The sequence below is a fragment of the Akebia trifoliata genome, chromosome 7, assembly GCF_017979445.1.
Source record: "Akebia trifoliata isolate Shusen 1 chromosome 7, ASM1797944v1, whole genome shotgun sequence".
Lineage (NCBI taxonomy): Eukaryota > Viridiplantae > Streptophyta > Magnoliopsida > Ranunculales > Lardizabalaceae > Akebia > Akebia trifoliata.
Genome location: NC_141381.1, coordinates 28,714,377 through 28,732,473, shown reverse-complemented (window position 1 = coordinate 28,732,473; position 18,097 = coordinate 28,714,377). Strand labels below are relative to the sequence as shown.

At 34.3% G+C, this 18,097-nt stretch overlaps 2 protein-coding genes across 2 annotated transcripts; one reads left to right on the top strand and one right to left on the bottom strand.

Moving 5' to 3' along the window:
- The first annotated feature begins 5,631 nt into the window (after positions 1 to 5,631).
- LOC147398820 (uncharacterized) lies at positions 5,632 to 11,749 on the top strand. Its single transcript, XM_086446765.1, has 9 exons — positions 5,632 to 5,745; positions 8,188 to 8,477; positions 8,762 to 8,795; positions 8,954 to 9,172; positions 9,492 to 9,581; positions 10,536 to 10,601; positions 10,685 to 10,776; positions 10,862 to 10,909; positions 11,278 to 11,749. The coding sequence occupies exons 1-9, from the start codon at positions 5,632 to 5,634 to the stop codon at positions 11,393 to 11,395; spliced, it is 1,071 nt and encodes a 356-aa protein (XP_086302891.1). The 3' UTR covers positions 11,396 to 11,749.
- An 835-nt stretch (positions 11,750 to 12,584) lies between these two features.
- On the bottom strand, positions 12,585 to 17,780 carry LOC147398819 (uncharacterized). The gene is made up of 7 exons (XM_086448141.1): positions 17,675 to 17,780; positions 17,053 to 17,203; positions 15,753 to 15,835; positions 14,338 to 14,424; positions 13,492 to 13,637; positions 13,217 to 13,348; positions 12,585 to 13,078 (listed from the first exon to the last, which is right to left on the bottom strand). Exons 2-7 carry the CDS (start codon positions 17,189 to 17,191, stop codon positions 12,889 to 12,891), a joined length of 777 nt encoding a protein of 258 aa, XP_086304267.1. The 5' UTR covers positions 17,192 to 17,203; positions 17,675 to 17,780; the 3' UTR covers positions 12,585 to 12,888.
- Positions 17,781 to 18,097: the final 317 nt, after the last annotated feature.

Sequence of the window (18,097 nt, the reverse complement as noted above, 5' to 3'; positions counted from 1 at the left end):
AACAAGTTCATTACTTTGTCTCGAAAATGAAATAGAGAACTTGTTCTTTTTTTTTTTTTTTCAGGAAATGATTGGTTGATAACAAATATGCCTTGAATGACAAAAAAAAAAAAAGAACCCTAAAACTATGCTAATCATGAAAAATGAAAAAAATGCAAAAATCCTAAACTATCACCTAAACTACTCTAAACTATCACCTGCACTAAATTATACCTCCAAACTATCTTATCTTGTTATTCAACTAATTAAAGCTCAATGATTTACTTCAGTTGTCTTGATCCAATAGACACAAAACATGATACATGTTGAAATACATTCCAACCAATTAACCTAAGAAGATTGCATCCGATAAATCAACCCGATCGATTGGTATTATAGAAAATAAATAACACACAATGGCTGCAAACAAAGAAGTTATATTTACACCCACAGAAATGATTTCGTATTTTTGAGGTAAGAATGACAATGAGAATCGCACTTGCGGCAAACACTTTCCAATCCTTTAGGTTGAAATTTAACCTCTTGTAAGCTTTGTTGACATATGACGTTTAAAAAAATTTGAAGTTTTGATATCATCTACGTGGGTTAAGGAGTCGCCACCATTCAAAGAGTATGAGTGTGACCACAAAAGAGTTTTTGAAATTCTATTTTTTTTACTTATGATGACTCACATATTCAAAGGATAAAGGAGAGGTTTGCCTAAATAATTAAGTAAGGAGATTCGATCAAGGGATAAGGAAGGTGCTAGGAACCTTGTCCCACCCATCAAATGATGGTTATCATAGATTGACTATTGGTGAAGTAGGAAACTCATTTTTTTAAGGTTTTGAAAATAAATGGGATTATAGAGAAATTAAAGGAAAAGTGACTATAGTTTTGTTTTGTAAAATGAAGAAGTAAGATGGTGAGTAAGCTTAAACTAGAATTGAGTGCTTGTTGAATTTTTTTGTGAGCTTAAGACTTGAGTGAAAATTTACATGAATTTCATTATCTTGGGTTCCGAAGCTCTTTTAGATACTTATGTGGTCACTTGGGAGTTGTAGACACGAGATGTTCATCGTTGAATCTCAAAGTTACATTATTTGGAGTCATCACCATTCTTTTTAAGAAATGGGTGTGAATAGGCACATGAATTAAATGTTTAATAAAATCATTTTTCATGTCATTATAACGACTCTTGTTTATGAAAAATGGTATGATCTACCTAAGATCTATGTAAGATGATTCAGTTAGAGAATGGAGAAAGTATTAGATACCCCATTCTATCCACCTATGATGGTTACATTTGTAAATTTGGTCATATTTAAGATAATTAAATAAATGAATAATAAAATGCATGAGTTACGTAAAGAGATGGGTGTGTACATGGTGAGAATGTACCTCTTTGAAAGAGGATCTAATGCTAGGATTGACATATATGAATACTCTATGGAAAATGATATTCTATGGAGTCATCACATTTTACACGAGTTAGAATATTAGTTCAAGATTTTAAAAAGATTTCATGGATGGAGTTCCCTTAAACCCATAATCTTGATACATGCAAACTTAGCTAGAAACTTAGTGTTTTAACCCTACCAAGAGAGTTACACATTTTTTCATAATAAAACATGTCTAGTGTGTGTGTATAGAGTATATTATGATGTATAAGAGATAAGTGGGTTAAAAAATGGATCAATTCCAACCTTTTGGCCAAACCGCCTCAAGCATTCCATGCCCAAGGTTAAGGTTCTACCTACTCGAGATAAATGAGGGTTCTCCATTATATTTTAAGGGTTTTCTAAAAATATAAAGAGGGATAGAAAAAGAAGAAGATGCAAACTTAAAATAAAACTAAATCTTAACCCATATTGTCCTTTGATAGTCTTGACTGAGATTGCTTTGAATGGAAGAACTTCAAGTTGAGAGTTTTGACTAAATGTTAGAGGTAAGAGATGAATGATGATTTTTATTTGAAAGTTTGAAAATTAAGAGAAGATTTAAAGATGGAGGTTTGGGTTAAGTAGGGATTTTGATAGAGTTTGAGGTTGAGATATGGAGGCTTGAGCGCATGAATTGCTTATAAGAAATGAAATTATTTATAAATTTTTTGAAGAATTTTTTAGGATAAAGTGATCTAATCCTAAAAATAAAAATAATAAACATAAGGTTTTAGTTGTTTCTTTTGGGATTTTATATATTTATGAGGGTAATGATGGAATTTGTGAGATGAAACCCTAAAAGTATTTTTGGTCTTTGATTTCTTAGATGGATGAGATAATGTTTGGACAGGGGGTTATTACATAAAAGAAAACAGAAACTTAAATCTGCTCCACATTTTGGTCTCTTCTCCTTCTTCTTATTGACTTTAGCTTCTTAGATGGATGAGATAATGTTTGGATAGAATTTTGGGATGCTAAAGAGCTTTGAGAAATAAAATGGATAGGGTTTGGGATCTTGGAGCTCCTCATTCATTTGCCTTTGATAGGGATCTTATTTATAAGATTCTCAAAGACCTTTGAGAATAAACTTGTTCAAATTCCTAAAGTTCCCAATATTCCCAACAAAACCTCAAAGAAATACTTTAAATACCCTTCATCCAATTGTCTTTGATTGTCTTTTACACCTCTATGAGTCTAGCCAATCATGTTCATCAAAGAGTAAATGTGTAAATGCACTTAAAGTTTTAGAGAATTCTAAATGAAGAATATAAGTATCTTAATCCCTTGACTTTGGGTCAAATTTTAGAGATCTAAGTCAAATGGTATGTAATTTGATGCTTGAATTTTGAACTTTCTAGACATTTTACCTAATTAGACTTCTAACAACTTAGGACTAATAGAGTCTTCGCACACAAATTCTAGAGCACTCTCTTGGTAAAGTAAAAGGGTTATAACCTTTTGAATGTAGTCAAATTACATGGAACTCTCTTGAATTGAGGATAAGGTTGATAGGCACAAGAGTAAATCACCTCTAATTAACTCTAACAAGATGAGATTAAGGAGGTAATTCAACTCAAGTGGAGACCAAAAAGGACTTGGAGTCAAAATTGAAAGAAATAATGAATTACTAGAAGACCTTGATATGAAAATTATTAGGAGGTTAATGTGAGGGTAACAAAGTAAACAAGATGTGAAAAAAACACTTAGGAGAAGGTTAAAGGGCCATTTTCCTAAGAAAATCTCATACACACATGTGCTTGTAACTGCCTAATAGATTGGTCATTGGGTGAGTAATGGATTGAGTAAAAATACACCAGGCCATAGGTTATCCCTATACTATGCAAAAATATACTAGTCTAGGGGTGTGGCAAGGACTAGGCCAAAATGGCATGATCCTTAGGTCACCCATGGCTCACCCACGACCAAGCTAAAATATGAAGTTAACGTGACCTCTCGGCTACTCATGACGGGCTTTAAAGTCTCTCTGAGAGTTACTTTGAGTCAAACCCACTTCTGAAAGGTTTTTGGGGTTCTCGGGTTCAGCCTAAACAAAAATGGGGTGTCTACAAGCTTGTGGGAAGAATATGCGAAAGTGATGCATGCCAAAAATCGAACCTTTCCTGAATCATCAACCTTGTAGAATTGCAACATTGTGAGCTTCACTTTCTTCTTCTTATGCTTAATCTTTTTAGGCTTAGTATAGGTCTTCTTCTTTCACTTCTTGGCCCTACTCGAAGACGAAAAACAAAATGAAGTGTCGATTCTTTCTGAATATTCTAATCGGCTAGGGTTCTTTTGTTTTCGAGTATTTTCCAACTAAGATCAAGCATTGTTGATTAGGAGGGATTCCCTCTTTGACTTGGATCTTGACCTTGACATTGTCGATGGTATTTGAGGATTCAACTTTTAGAGTTATGGTTTCCCTATTAGGATTTTTACGAAGATTTTCATTGTTGCAAAGATGAAGAAAAAGGAGGAAGATTGATAAACAAGGATGCGAAATGATGAGGAAAACAAGTATTTATAGGTAAGGATATGTGTTTAGCATTAGGGGTATTAGTTTGGGTTAGGGTTGGCTGGTTGGGTAGGACTGTCAATGGATTGGGCCCGGATAGGGTCTATTTGGTATCTAGTAAGGATTAGGTTCTCATCAGATCAGGTTTTATCGGATCTCAATATTGGGATTCAAAATTGATTCAATAACAAACAAATCAGAACATATCCAATTTGATATACAAAATCTAAATGAAGTCCATATATTTAAGGGAAATATATCAAATAATTATTGAAGCTTTTGGAGATAGTGAAAGTATTACATGTGTTGACAGAACTATCTGTGAACGTTATGTGATAGTTCAGTCAATACTTCTAACATTTAAAAAGAAAATGCACATAATTATTTGAATTTTTTTCTTAAATTTAAACAATTATATATTTTCTCACATTTTATGGGATCAGGACATGGTTGATTGAGAACTAATCCAATTAGATATAAGATCATATCAACCCTCATCAAATCAATTCATTAGCGAAATTCAAATTCTCGATCCATACCTAAAATTATCGGAACAGTTTGAAATTTGGGTATGATTCGATCCATTAACAGCCCTATGGTGATGGTTAGAGTTATTGTTATTTTGTTGTCTTCAATTAAGTTTATCTCAAAAAAGAATATGGCAATTGGAGACGTAAATCATATTTTCTCAGTCAATTTAATGGCCAATTTTTGGAAGTCAACGAAACGGCCAGGCCACTTCAAAATTTTTAATGAGTACCCTTCTCATTACAAGACACGTGGCATTTTAAATTTACTTCACACCCCTACATTTCCACCAAAATTTGGAATACCTCCTTGGAAATGTCACGTGTAATAATCCAATCGAGTGGGTTCCTTCAAAATTTTGAAGCGGTCTGCCCCCTTCAAAGTTTTCTCCAATTTTTTTGTGTGTTTGGGTCCCCAAATGTGGGTCAAAAGCTCATGAGCAGTGGGTCCGAAGAGGATAGATTATATTTACCCATAGACCAATTAGTTTTTTTGATGATAAAATTTAATAAGGATATGCAATTGTCATTTTTGGTTGTCCAAACTAGATATAAGTCGTGTAGATCTTTTGGATAGGATTTGTTAAAAGGAAAATGCTGTACTGACTTCCTTGGACACTGCGCTGGTGTGGTAGTGTATAGAGAACCGTCGATTTCTATACGATGAAAAAAATCTTTGGTACTTTGCATACTGCCACATCAACACAGTGTTGAGTGCGGTCTTTTTAAAAATCTGTTCGGAGGCGGTATAATGGTGCATAGGCACTGTACAAATATCGGTTCTTGAAAATATATTGTTGATGTATATTGTGCAAGAGTATCTAGCAACACTAATTTTGGGATTCAAATCAGCTCAGAATCCTTGTTTTGCTATCCTCATTGATTTGCACTATCAGAATTAAAATTAAGATATAGAAGCTCAATTAATTTTGACACGAATAAATCATAACAAATGTGAAAAAATGGTGCCCTTTTTAAAGGTTTTGAGTTTTTTTTTTTTTTTTTTCAAAAGACATATATAATGGAAAAATTACAAATAGCCATCTGTATTTGATGATCATTGAGAATAAAAGATTATAATCGCAACAAGTGGATGAGTTCTATTCTCAAAAATCGTCAATCATCTAAAATCGAACCTCTACGAGGACTCATAGATCCTCATAAGAGGATGTGGTACCACTGCCTTAAGAAGAATGTGATAGCTGTGCCTTGTAAGGAACTAATAGTGAATGAAACTCCTACAAGTTACACCGAAGGTCATGCTCATGGAATTACAAGGCGTGTAATGCAATTCAAGTAACTTATAAAGCTATCCTTCCTACTTGTATGGATCTATGGTTCTTCTACTCCTTTGTCATTCCATGGACATGGTGCCTCATTAAAGCATAACAAGCCCCCAGCATCTTAACAACATTAATGAAAGGTTCTCTCTCTCTCTCTCTCTCTCTCTCTCTCTCTCTCTCTCTCTCTCTCTCCAAATAAGAAAAAAAGAAAAAGAAAAAGAAGGGTAAATTACCATTTCGTGAGTCGAATATGATGAAATTCTGATTCTGACTAACTATTTATTTTATTTCTCAAAATGTGAACGTGCGAGATCGTAAGTTTTTCAAGTGACAATCTCGCATGTTTAAAGTGACAAGCTCGCTAAAAGTAGCGACCTTGTGATCTCGCAAGTTCACGTTTTGAGAATTAAAATGAATAGTGACTTGGAATCGAAATTTAATCAAAAATTGATTATGTTTTAGTAAAATTCCCAGAAAAAAAAATCCCTTCAAAGTTGAAAAACACAAGCCTCAGATGGTATTTGAGACTTCAATCAAACAAATGATTGAGATGGGAGGATGTTCGAAAAGGATGCCACAATGCAATCGATACCTATAAGATATGCATTGATTCCTAATAAATTTATATTTTTCCTCCCATCACAACCGTTGATCTGATGTTGTGCAGCAAACTTCAATCGAGGTTAGAAGAATCCTTTATATAATGTAGGATTAGCTAAATCCCCTTAAATAATTATGAATTGTTGATTTTAAATTGCATTTCTATGTGAAAAGAGCTGAATTTATGAGTCCCATGTATATATATAAGTTTTTTTATTAAAAAAAAATCATATTTTTATTGTTATCAGGAGAAAGGGCCAAAGAAAAAGTAATTAAATGAAAATATTCCATTAGCTACGGGACCTGATTACGCAGTCTTTAATTATTAATTCTTAATTTGTTTCTCGAAATACAAGAACAAGGGTAACATGGTCATTTTCTCATTCCTTTCAGAGAAAACCTTTCCTTACAAAATAATAAGGAAAAAAATCTTACTAAGTCTCATCCACCGTCAAAAAGACCTCGAGATGCATAGAAAAGACCTCGAGACTTGTTATGAATCTCGAGGACTTGTTTTTAGTAAGGTTAGTCGGACTCTTCCTTAAACGAGTTTGATGCAGAGCATCAAACGTACAGCTGAGAAGTAGAAAACAGGTTTCTTAGCGATCAATACCGGTTTAGGTTAAAGGAATCTCTAGGAATATTTTCCCGTCTCAGCCGTACGTTTGATACTATTGTTTTCTTTTCTTTCACGTCTGGTCTTGGCCTCTTGGGACAGATGGCCGGCATGGTCTTCATTGGGGAGAGCATCTTGAAGCAATCCAACACAAAATCTGAATAAAATATAATAAAGTGCGGTCTCTCTCACACACATTGGGAGAGGAGCAAAAAAAAGCCAAAAATAAAAAATAAAAAAAATAATGACAAAAGGTGGCGAAAACTAAGACCCCTTTATATTTCTCTCAATTCCTTTAACTGTTTGGATTTGAGAATTGAGATAGAGAGATTGATGAAACAACACTTTGGGTTTATTAAAGATCTTTTGAAAGAAGAAAAACAGAAGCTTATATTCTCTCTCTCTGTGCTTTTAAACCCAAGAAGCAAAGCATCTCATTTACACACCACCACCCTTAGTCTCTCCCCTGCTTTTGCCTTTGTAAGTATCCACCTTTCCTTGCTTAGAGTTTTGCTCCTCCTTTAGTTCATTTTAATATTAGTTTCTGCTTTCTCTGCAAAACCCATCAAAAGTTAGGAATCTCTGCTTAGTTTCTTGATTTCTGCAATTAATGTGGCCAAATGCATGTTGGGTTTTGTTGTCTGGCATTTTATTATTCCCCATTCAATATTTCTGCTATAATAGGATAAACCCAGTCGTAGTTTTGCTGTTTTTTATTGAACTTTGTGAAAATGACGTTCATTTCTTAGAATTGAGTTTTTCTTCTCATTTCCATTTTTTGAAGTTTTTAAGCTAACTTGGGGTATGGGGTTTTGAGTTTCTGTAAGATTGAGTTGGTTTGAGCATTTGGGGTTCTTTCTTTTTGAGTATTCTGTTTATCAAATTTTTTGCATAAATAGTTAGTCTTGATAGATTGAATTGGAGCTTTTGATTTCTACCCATTGTTCAACCTTTTGGGTTGATGGTTGTTCTGCTTTGCTATTAGGATTTCTCTGATTTATGTATTATTTTTTCTTCTGAATTTTATCGGTTCTCTTGGATTTGGGTCTAAACAGGTTTCTTTTAGTTGTTTTCAATATTTTGATTTGAAAATAAATCAACAATTTGTTGAGTCATTGGAGTGCACTGCAGAAAATAAATTAACTCCATGGATTTCAAAACAGGATCCTCAAAACTTTCTTGGCAACCAGCCATGACTACCGATACAACCACCCGAGGTTATTAGTTGAATTGGAGGGTTTTGCTCTGTTCAATTTGGATCTTGTGTTGCATTATTGTAGCATCAATTCTGATATGGAGATACGAAGGTTCCAAGAGTTCAAAACCCAGAAGCGAAGAAACCCAACAAGAAACAAAAGGATCTTTGTATGAAGATGAAGCTTGGAAGCCATGTCTGAAAGAAATCCATCCTGCTTGGTTGCTGGCCTTCCGAGTTATTGCGTTCTTTATACTTCTGGCATTGCTTATTGTCAATGTCATTGTTGATGGAGGTGGCATATTTTACTTCTATACTCAGTAAGCCAACTGCCTTTATTTTAGTTTATTTTATACATAGAAATTGAATATGATTTGGATTTAATTAAGTGGAAACATACAATACAGTTGGAATGCCTAGTTCAAAGATTTTCCTAGATGAATCGTGTCGTTAAATTTTATTGTTATTTGAGGGTTTTCAACATGTATTTAAACATGATCACATAATATCTCCAAATGAAGCTTTGTATTGTAACTTTCAATTAAATAAAAAGACACATTTTCTTATATTTTAACCTTGTTTTTTTATTTTTGGTTCATGGCAGGTGGACTTTCACATTGGTTACAATTTACTTTGGGGTATTCCCTCTAACTTTAATGAAGATTCAATTCAAATATCTGTAATATTTTACTAATTTTCCTAGAAAATGATTAGCTTGTGGTTACATTGTGTCATAGTCTCTTTCCTTTCTAATGTACGTATGTTTGTTGCTTATGGTCTCAACTTCCATTTGTAGCTCGGATCCTTCCTCTCCATTTGTGGATGTTCCCAATATCGCAATAGAGTTGGTGGTGATCATATGGAGTTAGATGCAGAACAAGGCAACCAGGTGGCTCCCACGCACGAGGGAAATGCAAATGTGGGCAGCATAGCAAAAAACTTGGCTCCCCAGCAACAATGTTACGATCGCCAAATTGCCAGTATTTGGGGTTATGTTTTTCAAGTTATTTTTCAGGTAAACCCACTTTCAAGAATCAATTGTAGTGTGTATGTAAGCAGGGATTACAGGTTTAATGCCCAAAGGCTTCATTCTCTTCGACACCCCAAACATGTTGCTTGATTAAATGAAGCCTGAAATTTTCTATCTTTAGATTTGAACTAGATAAGTTTGAGTAACTATCACTAAATATGACATTATGTTCATTGGGCTTGTTTTTAATCTTGAAGATCCATCACCCATGCTTTAGAAGGCATCGTACCTCTATTTATAGTTTACTTATATATTTTTCCCTTGTAAATTGTTTGATAAGGGTTGTTCTCTTTTTCATCGTCAGATAACTGCAGGAGCTGTGTTGCTCACCGATTTAGTCTTTTGGTTCATCATTGTTCCATTCCTTACCATCAAAGACTACAATATCAATTTCGTAAGTATTATAAACACTCAAATTCTGCTTGCTTGCTCATTTCCTTGCCCTTGAGTTATGTGCGTAGTGTAATATAGGTTTACTTCTTACAATTGAATAACGGGAAATTTAATTGATTTAAAGTTAATTTGTAGTTTAAAGATGTGAAGAAAACCTCAGTTATGTTAATTCAGATGCAAATAGCCACTCAACAAAAAGATTTCAAGCTTTTACGTATCATTTTGGATTGAAAGTCCAATATCACTATCTCATTAAGGGATATTTCAGTCTTAAGCGTATAAGAATGTAAATAGCTAGAAAAATCTATTTCCAGTAAAATTTTCTGGTATGCCCGAGCCTGCTATTTTCTATAGCATGAGATTCATGATATTGACCAATCCCAAAAGATCTGTTTAACTTGACACAGACGTGTGCGCCTTGGATACAATTTTTTTGGAAAAGCCGAAAAGATGACATGCCGATGGAGTTATATGGTAAAAAGATAGGTATTATCCTATATAGGGACAGGATCCCTGTACTCAATGTAGAGGACCAAAGATAGCGTACTTAACCTTGTTTTTGTCCACTTCCCCTTGCTCAAAGAACTTCAACCAATTCTACCCTGAGAATACCTCACTGAAGTGAGATCACTCCTCAATCATATAATTGAATTGTAATGCTATCCACTGTTATACTATATGCATATAAAAGGCCTAGAAGTATCGTGTCGTGTTGGCACATTGGCATGGCAAAAAGTTGGAAAGGAAGTGCAAAGGTAGCACTGATGTTAATGTAACATGTTGAAATACGTTGTATTTAAAATATAAAAAAATAGTAACAAAATGGTATGGTCATGTTGCAATACCTTGTATTTTGTGATTGGCAAGTCCAACACCTGACCATACTTGTACTCAGCTAACAATAACATGTCCACCACCCCTTTTTATTGAACAATGTGTTTTTGTTTTGTCTCAGTTGCTTATTGGCATGCATTCAATCAATGCTGTTTGCCTCCTTGGGGATACGGCTTTGAATCGCTTGGTAAGTTGCAATTACTTTATGTTTTTAAAAATCAGTTATTTTTCAAGTTTAGCACTCATCATTAAAAAAACTATCCCTTTCAGCGGTTCCCATGGTTCCGGATCGCATACTTCATCTTATGGACAGCTATATTTGTCATTTTTCAATGGATCATTCATGCTTGTGTCTCAATTTGGTAATACTGACCCCCCTTTATCTCTTTCTACATTTGAGAACAACTTAATTTGCAGTATTTATAACGATAATTTTCTTTGCCATAGGTGGCCATACCCGTTTCTCGACTTGTCTTCTCCTTATGCTCCATTATGGTATGCCTTATAAAATCCCACCTTTCTATCAAATGAGAGAAAATATTTGCGAGTTACATCTTATATAAACTTAAAAGTTTATACAAAACCATTTCTTCCAATAAGCAACACATGCTGATCTCAAAAAAATTGCTCCAATGGGGTGATTCTGGTCATCCAATCTGTTGTGTCTATTGACCTTCCTAATGGTCCACCAAATTCATGGATAAGTAGGATCATCTGACCATTGCAAATTTTTTTTATGTACTTGGAAATTCTAATTGTATAAAATATGCACACGACTTGATCCCAATCTATATTTTGTCCTTTTTATTTTTTACAGTTCAGCTACGAAACTAAGTAAATCCATTGTTGATCTGAATCTGCAGGTATTTGTCAGTGGGGTTGATGCATTTTGCATGCTATGGCATCTTTGCTTTAATAATAAAGATGAAACACATTTTATGGTCGAGATGGTTCCCTCAGTCTTATCAGTGCATGAGGTGAATGAGTATGGTGGGCTAGAAATCATCATTCTTCAAACCATTTCATGGTCCCACAGAGTGCAAAATTCCTTACTTGGATTTCGTTCGATCGCTTGTGGGCCTCAGAACCAGATTCTTACTGATTAAAAGAGGGGATGCTATTAAACAACACATGCTCAAAGATGGAACAACACATGCACAAAGGTAAAAGAAGATATCCATGGGGTCATATCTTGCTCAAATTCATAAAAGCATGGTCGATCGTACAGAAAGCGTAGATTTTTTTTTTCAGAAATATATTAGTTTTTACCAAGTAATGAAACATATTCATTTTGTTCATTTGAATTGCTCAGAGGGGTGGGGAGAATTGTTTCTAATACAGAGATTTGGATTTATTTGACAGATAAATTCTTTCGTCTTCTCATATCTCCTCCTTTGAACTGTTCCCCATTATTTTATTGTTGAGATTTCCTAGAGACTTGAAGTCATCCATTATTACATTGTGATCGATCACCCATGCAGGCGGTTACCAATCCCACCCTATTAAGATATTAAATTGTTGGTCTAAAGTTTCTACATGAATACTTTTGGTTTTTTAAAGACTTCATGGGATAGAGATGGAGCAATTATAATGCCATGGCTGATATAAATTGTGCTTGAGAACTTTACTTTATACATGATCATGGCAGTATAAAGTATGATATAAGTTCTCCAAAATTTCTCCAAGGGCCCCATTTTTATCCCTCAAAAGCACAATACATGTGGAAAAAGCCAAGTCAAAGATGGATGATGAAATAATTTTACTTTATAAAGTATATATCAATACTGTTACCAACAAATAACCTCTCTATTGCAAACTTTGCACTGAATCCACATAAGCATGTTATATTAAAGAAAGATTCCCATAGTTTAATTCATATCCTTTTAACCAAATAAACTGCTTCTTATATTTCTATAAATTATTAGAATTACCTTAACAGGTTATAGAACTTCATTCTCATGAGTAAGGCTTTGAAATCTCATCTCGAGGCAATGTTGTAGTCAGGAGAAGATTAGAGACTGTCTTGACGAAAATTTTCCAAAATAAACTCAAAACATTCAATATTTCAGAATCAATGTTCCATTCCCATTTTCATTGATATTGGAATATCTTGGTCAAAAAAATTCCAACCAAGTACCTGAACGACCATTTCCTTTGCCTTGCAGATCAATTGATCATTCAAGAACAATAATTAGATATTAATTAAAAACTGATAATCTGAATTAAAAAGGTCCAATTTTTAATGGAATCCATAATACTTTCAGATCATTCATCACACTTGATGACTTGAATGGCTCCTCAACTCTTTTTTATCCATCACTAAATTTTGATGAATATGTTCATCGTCTGGTGTCTGTGGTGGTGAGAGAGATTGACCCCGATAAACTTCTTCAACAATAAAGAGGGAGAATCGCTCCTACTCTCTCCAAACAGCAAAAAGTGAGCATTTCAAAAACCCACATTAATCGCCTCTCTTAAGGCCTTACATTTTCCCTAATGAACTGCACAACCTGAGATATCTCGCCTGTGAGTCCAGAAGATTCTGCAATAGTCACCTTGTTATGACACTCAGAGAATGCAAAGGGCTCTCCAGTCACACCTAGTGTAAATTCATTAGCAATGTCAGCAGTGGATATAGCAGTTCTGGAGGTTCGCAGCTTGTCGCTGTAAAACAAAGAACAAATATATGATGTCAATATTCATCAGCTAATCACATTTTAAATTATAAATAGAAACCCATCACAAGAAACAAAGTTAATGGTTCAATTCCCCAAACCCACTCAAAATAACTTTTGGTCTTACATTTCCTTCTCCAGTTGTTTTCTGATGAATTCCTTGGTGTGTGCAGTCACTTTATCAGTCTTGTTGCACAGTATGAGCACTGGGATTTTTTTCTTCACAATACTCGCCTTGGTCAAGATATCGTACAGGTACCTAACACATATAGAGTCACAAAAGGTTACAAACTGAATCTGTGGTCATTACACACGTGTTCGAGTGTATACGTGCACACAAGTAAAGAAATAAATTGAACAATAAAAAACAAAAACAAAAATAGTCTGGTAATTGGGAAGTACTCGGCGGCTGCACGGCAGTTTGGTAAGAAGTCTAGAGCATCCACAACAAAAACAAGGCCTGCTGCCTGGGGCAAGTACTCATCAAGCTTGGGTCGAAGGCGGGAGTGCCCAGGAACATCAACAACTTGTACCGGCTTTATTTTTCCCTTCAATAAAGGAAAAAAGGAAAGAAAGATGAGAATTCAGCATCCATGGAATTAAAGCAGACCGCATAATTGACTGACATCTTCAATTTTTGAACCATTGACTGTAGGCAAGTGCATAGAATGTGTGTTGATAAATGGATGGTCCCATCTAGAAGAATCTAGGAGATCCTCAAAATAGAATTTTGCCTGGATTGATTAGTATAACCATCGTATCTAATGTATTTTTAGACTCACAGAAAGATATTGACAAAGTTCTAGAAAAATAACCAAAGAATGGATGGTTACAGATTAACAGCCAACCCAATCAAGTCAATCTGTGGCATAGGAAATAAGGTGAGCGGATCATTGTGTGGATCTACCACTTAGCTTGAACAGCATTTAACATTGGTGCTCTTTTAGAAAAATAAAAGATACATGAAGCACTCCTAATCTACATTCGAGTGGCACTTTGAGAACAGATCTTGATAAACAAATTACCAATCAAAGAGCACCAACATTTTCGAAATTATAATAAGCTAGATTATAAGAACCATTAGCTATAACATGTTAGCTTAGGGGACTCATAATGCAGCAAAAAGCTGCCCCATTTGAATTCATAGCCATATCATTTTTACCTAAGTGGAGTCACAAGGCTGTAGCAAATCAGCAATGATGATTTCAAAATAATAATAAAATTAAACTCTTAACCATATAATGATACCTTATTGGACTCAGAATGCAGCACAAAGCAGCCCTCATTTGGATCCATTGATGTAACAGTACCCTGATGTGGAGAGCCATCTCGAAGCTTCCATATCAATGAAAACAAAAATCACATTAGACAGCAGTTTCCAGAGGAAAAAGAGATTCACCAACATTCTGTTCAACAACTGCTGAGAACCAAACCAAAATACAGTGGGGATAAGGCTATACTGATGTAGATGATAGCGAGCATGAATTAAAAACAAAATAGATGCTTAAGTTTACTTGTACTGTATAGTGAAAATAATAATAATGAGAATGCATGAGATGGCTAGAAGTTACTTCTGATGTCAACAAATGCCAATAGCATCATTTTAGCAAATGAGTCCGCAACTTAGCACTGACATTGACAAGCAATGGCATTACTAAAGACATCTTCCACAAACAGGAGTGATAGATCCTTGAATATTGAAGGACTGTGGTTGCCTCCACTTAATAGAAATCTCTAATGCTGATAAGACTGGAGAAGACACCACTGATTCTTCCGGGGCCAGGTTGTCAAAAGGGCACCCAAAAAGGTTAACTTCAGCCAACCATAATTTTAGGTTCTTATGCTAGAGTTTTACGTTTTCTTTATTGTGTTTGCAATCACAAATAGCTTTCAAATTCACATTGAGGCCAATGAACTACTATTCTTCAAACTCTTCTGATATGGATCCATCCAATCATCTTGAGCTTTTATATTGGTGAAAGATTTCAAATGCCAACTTTAGGTTTCTCTCTTTTCAAATTTCCCAAGCGAATTTGAGGAGCCAGAACAGAATTGAACTGTTGTTTCAAGAATTTTAATCCTCCTCCTCCAATCTTAAACCATTTTTTTAGATAGGCAAATGTCCTAACTCTGCCCACAATAACTCAATCTACGTCCTTGTTGGCTTTTCACTCACCTTTTCAAAACCTTTGACCAGACTTCCGTTCAAAATTCCTCATCCATTCAAATCTATGACAGTATTTCTTCCCCAAGGATTTGATGTTGGGAATTTGTTTTTCCAGTGAAGCTTTACCTCTTCCACATAATTTTTGTAATTATTAAATGATCTAAAACAAAGTACCCAAAGAGGTAAAATTTTCACTGGACAGATCAATTCCTTTTGGATTATAACCACCCCTTAGTCAAAGTAATCCACAAAAGATATGAAAAAAAAAAAAAAAGGACTATACCCAGATGAAGATGGGAAGTAAAATTTTTTATTTAATTTTTCCAAAACTTGTTACAGCCACAAGACCATGAGGACAGTTAAAATTTTCAGCTTATTCACTGGGTCAAGAGGGAACTAGATCTTACCTAACTGTAGTAAATATTAAAACCCCCATAATAACAAATACATATACTTTAAACTTAAAGTAACAGAATAAAGAATGTGGTAAGTATACCTGGTAAAAAAGAACAGTTTTTCCGCTACCACTTAGCCCAGCAAGAACAATAGTATTTGATTTTGTGCGTTTGATCAAGCGAACTGCAATAGTAAAACAGCAAGTTTAGTTTTAACAGCCTGTTTATTATGACATACAATATACTGTCACAAAACATTGTCTTCTAAACAACAAATTATGAAATCAAAGATTAGATAAATATTGAACATTCTTAAAGCATCATCAAGAAGCTCTAGTATGAAATTTCCCAAGTAAAAATGAAAAAAAATATTTTTGTTGAACCCATATGTTTATGTGCAATATGAAATGAAAATTTGTAAGCAATCAATTCTTATAATTTTCTGGAAGCGTATTTTGCAGCACATAAGTTTGTAAGAACTCGTTCCTTTAACATTCTAAACACTTGATCATTGTTAAATGGACTCAGGTGCAAGGATTGTATAATGGTACCTGACATGCACATAACTAAGACTCATGAGTCACTGATTCTGTCCATTGAAAAGGTAATAATTACAAGAAAATTAAGATAACATTAAGAAAGGGTTTCAAGTGACACACCAGGAAACCTTTTCATTTTATGTGTACCAATATATGTAATTTAGTACATAGACATGGATCTAGTTATGGTATCAACACCCACGAAGCTTACCAATATATATACGCCGAGTAAGAAACTGCCCCTAGGAATATTGGGGAGGCACAAGAGTAGTAAATAAAGAATTGATGCCATTATCAATCAAATTGTTGACAATTTCAAGCAATTCTTTATGATAGCGATGATAGCGATGATAGAGATGATGACCCAGATAAGAAGCTGCTAACAATGACAAATGCACCAACTATGTATATGTATATGACATTAAAAATAGAGTAATTTTATAATGTTATTCAATTCAAATTAGCAAAAGCAACGTCTAACATCTACATTCCAATTAAGAAAGATTAATTTGAACAAATGCATAGTAGGGTAAAAACAATCAATTTGTTGGACTCGAATGTAGCAAGTATCTGACAAAGTTGGGCAATGATGATTCACGGATATGTGTAACTTGCAAGCCCAAATTCTAACAGTCCAGGTAGTACTTTTCTTATAATTCAGCGTACTTCTCATTAACAAGATTTTTTTTAATGTTACATTTCTAGTTAATCTTTAATTTATGACAACCACTTCTAAACTCCGAATTAAGTGAACAGAACATATAATAAGGATCATTATTTCACCATTTTTCAAGCTTCTAATGTATTTGCATAAGTTCTAGGAAAGAACGTATTCATCCAAAGAAAAAGAATTACAACTTACCAAACAAGAAAATAACAGAAGTTAAAATCAAAACACCAACAGCAACATAGAGTTGAACTACTGGTATCTCGCGAATCTGTTGCTCCACTTGATTTAACCACTGCTGCAGTTTATTTATCAACTGCTCTGTCCCCTCCATTCTTTGGTATCTCTACAGTTTGCCAAACGGGATGTTTGTGAGAGTGAGAAACCATTACATATCAGGCATTGAAGAGCTCATCATCACCAAAGATTATTAAAAAAAAAACAAAAAAAAGGTTTTCGCAGCAAATCAATTCTCCTACATAACATCTCAAAATGTGGATTTGCAAGAAAAGAAAAAAATTCCAATCACAAAAGTGATATTATCCTTAAAAATTATTGATTGGTAGCATTTAGATTCAAATTCGGATCTTTTAGGTGTTTGTTCGAATTCAAACCCTAGACATCCAAATTGCGAAAGAAACTTTGACAAATCCAGCTTTGAGACGGAAAGTTGTGAAACCAGAAAGCCAGGAAAAAAATAGAGTCGAAATCAATTCTACAGAGTATGCTAGAGAAAATCAAATCATGGTGTGCAGATCTAATTAAATTGAGAAACCAAATTAGGGTTAAATTTCAGATAAAAAATAGAGTAACTTACGTTGCTGTGTAGTGCAGAACGTGCGAGCTTTTCTCTCTCGTTTTTTTTTTCTTTCCCCTACAGCACTTCCCGGAACATGACATAAATCTGGAGGCAAAACATTATTGAGAGATTTATCGGGTAGATCCATTTATTCTAGTTTTATTACAAAAACTCTCCTGGAGTTCTAACAACTCCAAAGAAACCTTATTTTATCAAGTTTGTTATCCAACAAACCTTGGAGTGGAAACTATATTCATTTAAAAGATTAAATAGGTCTAATGCCCTCACTCTTCTTTCAACATCAATTTTCTCTCAAATTCATTTGTTTTAATGACGAGGGTGTCGGGACCCTTAGTCCCGACTTGTATGGGTGAGACAACTAACTTTTTATAGTATCATATCTTGCTCAAATCCTTCAATATATGTATCTCCCAAATCATC